This window comes from Drosophila rhopaloa, unplaced genomic scaffold (assembly GCF_018152115.1).
Source record: "Drosophila rhopaloa isolate 14029-0021.01 unplaced genomic scaffold, ASM1815211v1 contig_200, whole genome shotgun sequence".
NCBI classification, from domain to species: Eukaryota; Metazoa; Arthropoda; class Insecta; order Diptera; family Drosophilidae; genus Drosophila; species Drosophila rhopaloa.
The window spans coordinates 121,192-129,469 of NW_025335085.1; the positions used below are offsets into that span (position 1 = coordinate 121,192).

The 8,278-nt window shown below is 44.7% G+C and overlaps 1 protein-coding gene across 1 annotated transcript; it reads left to right on the forward strand.

Moving 5' to 3' along the window:
* The first annotated feature begins 6,528 nt into the window (after nt 1-6,528).
* Nucleotides 6,529-7,938, forward strand: LOC123037862. The gene is made up of 2 exons (XM_044460517.1): nt 6,529-7,583; nt 7,650-7,938. Exons 1-2 carry the CDS (start codon nt 6,529-6,531, stop codon nt 7,936-7,938), a joined length of 1,344 nt encoding a protein of 447 aa, XP_044316452.1.
* Nucleotides 7,939-8,278: the final 340 nt, after the last annotated feature.

The following is an 8,278-nucleotide window of genomic DNA, read 5'->3' on the forward strand; positions in this document are numbered from 1 at the left end:
TTATTATTATTATTATTATTATTATTATTATTATTATTATTATTATTATTATTATTATTATCGGGACTATTTCCCGAGCAATGGAAACTGCAACGGCTGGTTCTGATAAGCAAGGGCAAAGGAGATCCCTTATCGCCATCAGCATATCGACCATTATGTATGTTAAATACTACAGGAAAGCTCCTAGAAAAGATGATCAAACCTCGTCTAGCAGCAGCAGTTAACAGAGCCGGAGGACTCTCTCCTATGCAGTTCGGTTTTAGACCAGGGAGGTCCACAATAGGGGCAATTCAAAAGGTATATTACGAAGCACTACGAAGTCAACAAGGAAATCACTACTCGAGACCTATAGTACTCTTAGCAACACTGGATGTCAAAAAACGCTTTTAACAGCGTTAAATGGGAAAATATTACAGACGCACTAGAACAGAAATTCAAAATCTGTGGATACCTCTTGAAAATATTACAAAGCTACCTCGAAAACAGAAAGCTACTGTACCAAACAAAGGCAGGCGAGAAATGTGTAAAGGTAACATCAGGAGCAGCGCAAGGATCAATACTGGGACCCGAGCTATGGAATATTAGCTACGACGAAATACTGCGCATAGAAATGCCGGAAGACACGACCTTAGTAGGATACGCAGACGATATAGTTGCAGTTATCTCGGCTCGTAACCCCGAAAACATACAGCGTAAGCTAAACCAGGTGATGCGCCGGGTGAAAGGATGGATTGACAATAACGGTTTGCAGCTGGCCACGGAAAAAACCGAGTTGTTGCTAGTAACAACGAAGCAGTTTCCACTAGAAATAGATATGAGAGTAGGAGAAAATATCATTAGGACGCAGAAAGTGATAAAATATCTAGGAGTTCGTCTTGAGCCCAAACTGACGTTTAAGGCTCAAATTCAGCACGCTAAAAGCCGAGCGACCGACACTGCAAAATCACTTAGCAGACTCATGGCAAACATAGGTGGACCAATCCAGTCGAAACGCAAACTCCTAATGGAAGTGAACCACGCAATCCTGCTTTATGGATGTGAGGTTTGGGCTAACACCCTACGCGTAAAGTGCAGACTTAAACCCTTGCTCGAAGTTCAAAGGACAATAGCATTGAGGATAATCAGCGCCTATAGAACGGTATCAGGATCAGCAGCTCTAGTCACTGCGGGTGTAATACCGATCGATCTCTTAGCAAAAGAACGCCAAAAAAGTCTACCAGCTAAAACAAAGTGGAGTAGCGACAAGACAAACAAAAGAGCTGTGCAGAGAAGAGACCCTGAACTTGTGGCAAAAGGGGGGGGGACATGAATGCTCGGGAAAATGGACAGCTAGGCTTATACCCAATCTCAAGGGGTGGACAACAAAAGGAAACACGGAAACGTTGATTACTACCTAACTCAAATGCTGACCGGCCACGGCTATTTCCGGACCTTTTTGCACACTATCGCGAAAAGCTCACAAGCTACGTGCATTTATGAAGACGCCGAGAGGGACAGTGTAGAACACACTATATTCCATTGTGAGCGGTTTCGATCAGAACGCACCGGACTAACGGATGCCATTGGAGAAATATCGCCTGAAAACATAGTTGATCGAATGATAAGCAGTGAGGCGGCCTGGAATCACGTAAAAGCCTATGTTGGAACGATCTTAAGGTCAAAGAAAAACGATCTTGATAGACGAGAAACGGACGCGTCGTAGAGCTTTGCATTGAGAGGCGAGCGCATGTCGCGCAGGAGGCCCACTTCGAAGTAGCCAAGATGTGCGAAAGCGAAGAGAACTGGAGAGCAGTAGCCGCTTTTATCGGAGACATTCTGCGCTTGAAGAAATTAGACCTTGATGCAAGGGTATAAAAAGGGCAGGCTGGACGCAGACCATCAGACGGGCTCTGGGGATCGCCTCTCCTTGGGTGCCAATGGATATTTTCTACGGTATATATTGGCATTTAAGTAGAGGCGAGCCTTAGAGCTTTGTATGAGTAGATGAACGCGCATCGCGCGCAAGAGGCCCCACTTTGAAGTAATGCGGAAGCTTTTCCGAAGTGGATACAGGCCTGATGAGGAGGGGTTTTTAGTGGGTGCAAGCCCCACATACCCACATACGACGGTAGTGTGAGATGCAAAAGGCATTTTCCCCCCTCAGCCCAAAAAAAAAAAAAAAAAAAAAAAATTTTATTATTATTATTATTATTATTATTATTATTATTATTATTATTATTATTATTATTATTATTATTATTATTATTATTATTATTATTATTATTATTATCGGGACTATTTCCCGAGCAATGGAAACTGCAACGGCTGGTTCTGATAAGCAAGGGCAAAGGAGATCCCTTATCGCCATCAGCATATCGACCATTATGTATGTTAAATACTACAGGAAAGCTCCTAGAAAAGATGATCAAACCTCGTCTAGCAGCAGCAGTTAACAGAGCCGGAGGACTCTCTCCTATGCAGTTCGGTTTTAGACCAGGGAGGTCCACAATAGGGGCAATTCAAAAGGTATATTACGAAGCACTACGAAGTCAACAAGGAAATCACTACTCGAGACCTATAGTACTCTTAGCAACACTGGATGTCAAAAACGCTTTTAACAGCGTTAAATGGGAAAATATTACAGACGCACTAGAACAGAAATTCAAAATCGGTGGATACCTCTTGAAAATATTACAAAGCTACCTCGAAAACAGAAAGCTACTGTACCAAACAAAGGCAGGCGAGAAATGTGTAAAGGTAACATCAGGAGCAGCGCAAGGATCAATACTGGGACCCGAGCTATGGAATATTAGCTACGACGAAATACTGCGCATAGAAATGCCGGAAGACACGACCTTAGTAGGATACGCAGACGATATAGTTGCAGTTATCTCGGCTCGTAACCCCGAAAACATACAGCGTAAGCTAAACCAGGTGATGCGCCGGGTGAAAGGATGGATTGACAATAACGGTTTGCAGCTGGCCACGGAAAAAACCGAGTTGTTGCTAGTAACAACGAAGCAGTTTCCACTAGAAATAGATATGAGAGTAGGAGAAAATATCATTAGGACGCAGAAAGTGATAAAATATCTAGGAGTTCGTCTTGAGCCCAAACTGACGTTTAAGGCTCAAATTCAGCACGCTAAAAGCCGAGCGACCGACACTGCAAAATCACTTAGCAGACTCATGGCAAACATAGGTGGACCAATCCAGTCGAAACGCAAACTCCTAATGGAAGTGAACCACGCAATCCTGCTTTATGGATGTGAGGTTTGGGCTAACACCCTACGCGTAAAGTGCAGACTTAAACCCTTGCTCGAAGTTCAAAGGACAATAGCATTGAGGATAATCAGCGCCTATAGAACGGTATCAGGATCAGCAGCTCTAGTCACTGCGGGTGTAATACCGATCGATCTCTTAGCAAGAGAACGCCAAAAAGTCTACCAGCTAAAACAAAGTGGAGTAGCGACAAGACAAACAAAAGAGCTGTGCAGAGAAGAGACCCTGAACTTGTGGCAAAATAGGTGGGAGCATGAATGCTCGGGAAAATGGACAGCTAGGCTTATACCCAATCTCAAGGGGTGGACAAAAAGGAAACACGGAAACGTTGATTACTACCTAACTCAAATGCTGACCGGCCACGGCTATTTCCGGGCCTTTTTGCACACTATCGCGAAAAGCTCACAAGCTACGTGCATTTATGAAGACGCCGAGAGGGACAGTGTAGAACACACTATATTCCATTGTGAGCGGTTTCGATCAGAACGCACCGGACTAACGGATGCCATTGGAGAAATATCGCCTGAAAACATAGTTGATCGAATGATAAGCAGTGAGGCGGCCTGGAATCACGTAAAAGCCTATGTTGGAACGATCTTAAGGTCAAAGAAAAACGATCTTGATAGACGAGAAACGGACGCGTCGTAGAGCTTTGCATTGAGACGAGAGCGCATGTCGCGCAGGAGGCCCCACTTCGAAGTAGCCAAGATGTGCGAAAGCGAAGAGAACTGGAGAGCAGTAGCCGCTTTTATCGGAGACATTCTGCGCTTGAAGAAATTAGACCTTGATGCAAGGGTATAAAAAGGGCAGGCTGGACGCAGACCATCAGACGGGCTCTGGGGATCGCCTCTCCTTGGGTGCCAATGGATATTTTCTACGGTATATATTGGCATTTAAGTAGAGGCGAGCCTTAGAGCTTTGTATGAGTAGATGAACGCGCATCGCGCGCAAGAGGCCCCACTTTGAAGTAATGCGGAAGCTTTTCCGAAGTGGATACAGGCCTGATGAGGAGGGGTTTTTAGTGGGTGCAAGCCCCACATACCACACATACGACGGTAGTGTGAGATGCAGAAGGCATTTTCCCCCTCAGCCCACAAAAAAAAAAAAAAAAAAAAAAAAAAAAATTATTATTATTATTATTATTATTATTATTATTATTATTATTATTATTATTATTAAAATTATATATTATTATTATTATTATATTATTTTTTTTATTATTATTATTATTTTTGTTTTATTATTTATATTATTAATTTTATTATTATTATTATTATTATTAATAATCTGCATGGCAAAGTGTCTGGTTGGCTTTAACATGGCAAAGCCCAGCATGATCCATGCAGAACTGCTTCAAGTATCTCACCGCCTCCACGTGGCGGTCCCGGGATCTTGTATCTCTGTCAACCGACAAGGTACTTGCGAAGGTGAGAAGGCGGCTTTTAAATCCCGTTAGCGTCTGTTCCCGAAGAGGGCGGCGTCTGGGTTAGCGTCTGTCCCATATTGGGCGGCTACACAATTGTCTTTTTGCAGATCGGCAGACACTAAAGAAGGTCCCCCGCTGATGACATCGGCATTCCAACACCTGAGTACCCAGGTTGAAACCCTGGTTAAATGGCTGCTGGGCTAATGCTGAAGTTACCTCCGTCCTTTTAAAACTTGGCGAGTCTTTAAATACGTTCTAATCACATCATCGCAGAACCGATGGTACAGGTGCAGTTGAGACAACTCCTGCTTAACATCCGTCCTGGCTCTGAACGCAGGTACCCATAAGGACCTGCGTCAACCCTCGCATGAACCTCACTGCTTGCATAGGGACCCATGGGGGCATCGTGGAGGACTGTACATATGTGAGGAGATAGCGACTTAAGGTTTGGACCCATATAGCATGCAGAACAATAGAAAACCCCAAGAAGAAGAGAGAGGAGCATTCCAGAAGAGTAGAAAAATGATGAGGTCGCCAGATCAAGGCGTTACAGAAGAAGGAAAGTCGGCGCAAGTGGTTCATCTGGAGGAACAACCAAACCCATCTACGGCAATACTGCACGAGGATCAGCAAACCCCTGCTTCGACCCAAGATGTCAGACCTGCGGTAGGTTCCCCAAGACAAGAGCTCATCTATAAAATGAGAGCACTAGAAGAGGAAACGATTGAGAAATGCAGAGCAGTGCTTCGAAAAATGAAGCATGCGATGCTAAAGCAGCGAAACATCAGTATGGATGTGAAAGACGGAGCGTCAGAACTGAGCGAACTCCTTGATATTGTCGGAAACTACAGGAAAAGCTGGTTGACAGCCGAAACAGAGAGAGTCAAGGAAACGAACTTAGCGGCTGAAGCCAACAAACAGCTGCAGGAAACTGACACACCAGTTTCGTCCCGCAAAAAGCGGTCTGCTTCTAGCCCGGCCGAGCAAGAGGCATTTAAAAAGCCGAAAAGTAAGGAAGCGAAGGACGACTTTAAAACAGTGACTCGGAAGAAGGGAAAACCCAAAACATCTCAAACAGAGGAAACGAACAAAGCTGTTAATGTTAAGCCTGAGAGGAAAGGAAAAAACTCTAAAGTACGGTCAAGATCCCACCCAGAAGCTGTTTTGGTCAAGCCCGCAGAAGGCAGGAGCTACGCCGAGGTATTGAGGGAACTTAGGGAAAACTTGAAGCCTGACGAGACCGATACAGCCATCCGCTCAGTCAGGAAAACCAAGTCAGGGGATTTGCTTCTCGAGTTAGCAAAAGGAAGTAAGTCTGAGAAGCTTTGCGAAAGCATTAAGCACACGCTCAAAGAAAATGCCACAGTGAGGACTATCAGGCCGCTGAGCAAGTCGGAGATACGAGACCTAGACAGTCTGACAAACGAGGAGGAAGTCATAACTGCAATCAAGTTCATTATAGGCGAGCAGAGTCAGGAAGTCAAAGTGAGACTAACTGGCGCAAACAATTCTGAGCAAAAACGTGCATTCGTTATATTACCAACAGAAGAAGCAGCTAAAATTCTTAAGGAGCCAAGAATCAAGATTGGATGGACGCGATGCCGAGTGAAACGGTGCATCGAAGTTACACGCTGCTTCAGATGCTTTGGGGTAGGCCACCTACAAAGGGATTGCTCGGGACCAGACAGGAGAGATCTCTGTATTAGGTGTGGAGAGACGGGGCACAAGATGAGAAACTGCACGAAGACACCGAAATGTTGCCTGTGTGCATATGAAAACCGCACGGATCTCAATCATTTCCCTGGGACGAGTAACTGCGCAGCCAGTACCCGCAAAACCCAAATATGAAAATCCTACAAGCAAACCTTCACAGAAGCCGTATAGCAGATGACCTGCTGTCCCAAATAGTACTGGAACATTGCGTGGATTTGGTTATAATCTGCGAACAATACAGAGTGAAACAACCCGGTATCTGGCTGGAAAATGAAGATAAGACTGCAGCTATATGGATCCCAGCTACGGGTGACATACGATGTCTCGGCGATGGCAGAGGTAGCTGCTACGTATATGTACAACTTAAGGAATTCACCATATTCAGTTGTTATCTAACCCCGAACGATACAATAGAAGCTTTCCAACATAAAATCGATGACATTGAAGACATAGCTCGGCAAATGCATGGAAGCCTTATAGTAGCTGGTGACTTCAACTCTAGAGCAGAAGAATGGGGCATGCCTACAACCAACAGCAGAGGCCGAAAAATTCTTAATATGTCAGCAAGAGTTGGACTGGTAGTCGCTAACGTGGGCAGAGCTCCGACGTTTCAGCGAATGGGCCAAACAGGCACAATACCGGATATAACGCTAGTGTCAGAGAACTCTGCGCACAGAATATTAGACTGGAAAGTCTTAGACATCTACAATGGAAGCGACCACGAGTACATATCTTTCAGTACTGAAGGAAGTTCGGCTCATCATGTAGGAAATCAAATAAGAACTAGTCACCGATGGAATGTTAACCGACTAAACCAGAACCGCTTAATAGGAGAAATTGACAGGAGTCAAATCGATAGCAATGAGAGAACTAGCGTGGAGAGCGTTGTTAGCAGCACTATGTATACCATAAAAAGAGCTTGTGATGCTTCTATGCCAAAGTCTGGCAATCCCCACAGGAGAGGAGCAGAGGTATACTGGTGGACAGACGAGATAAGTGCTTTAAGGGAGACTAGCCTCCGCTATAGGCGTCATCTCACACGAGCTAGGAGAAGCGGAAACTTCGCTACACAGGAGGAGGAGTACAAGAAGGCGAAAAAGCTTCTTAATATTGCCATTCGCATAAGTAGACGAAATAAATGGAAATCCCTCTGTAATGACGTTAACAAGGACCCATGGGGTCTGGGGTACAAACTCGTTATGAAGTAGCTTAGGTCAAGAAGTACTCTGCCTGTGGGCAACCATGCATCCAGACCCATTGTGCTTTTGGCGACACTAGACGTCAAAAATGCGTTTAATAGTGTCAGGTGGTCGGACATGATCGATTCGCTAAACAGACGTTTCCACATCCCAGAATACCTGATGCGGCTAATAGACAGCTATCTACAGAATCGAAAACTGATTTATCTGACAAGAGGAGGCGAAAAACGGATGGACATCACCTCGGGTGCAGCTCAAGGATCCATACTAGGACCGGAACTGTGGAATATCAGTTATGACGATATCCTCAGCACAGAAATGCCTGATATGCGGATGACATAGTCGCAGTGATTCCAGCACGCAATACTGAGTGCGCCCAACGAATACTAAATCAAGTAATGATCCGTGTAAACGAATGGATGGACTCTCGTGGCTTACAGCTGGCCTCAGAAAAAACTGAGCTATTGCTAGTCACCAGAAAGCAGATGCCACTAGAAATAGAATTAGGGCTCACTGAGACAACTATTCGGTCACAGAAGTCAATAAAGTACCTTGGGGTCAGGCTGGACTCTAAACTGACCTTCGGACCTCTAATTAATAACGCTAGAACCAAGGCTGCAGAGACAACAAAATCTCTTAGTAGACTTATGACTTATGGACCATTATTATTTGAAGATGTAGC

Bases quoted from the DNA above. Each gene is read 5' to 3' on its own strand.
- LOC123037862 (XM_044460517.1), top strand. From the start codon at position 6,529: ATGAAAATCCTACAAGCAAACCTTCACAGAAGCCGTATAGCAGATGAC. The intron at 7,584-7,649 runs GTACAAACTCGT...CCATGCATCCAG, and splicing joins AAGGACCCATGGGGTCTGGG to ACCCATTGTGCTTTTGGCGA.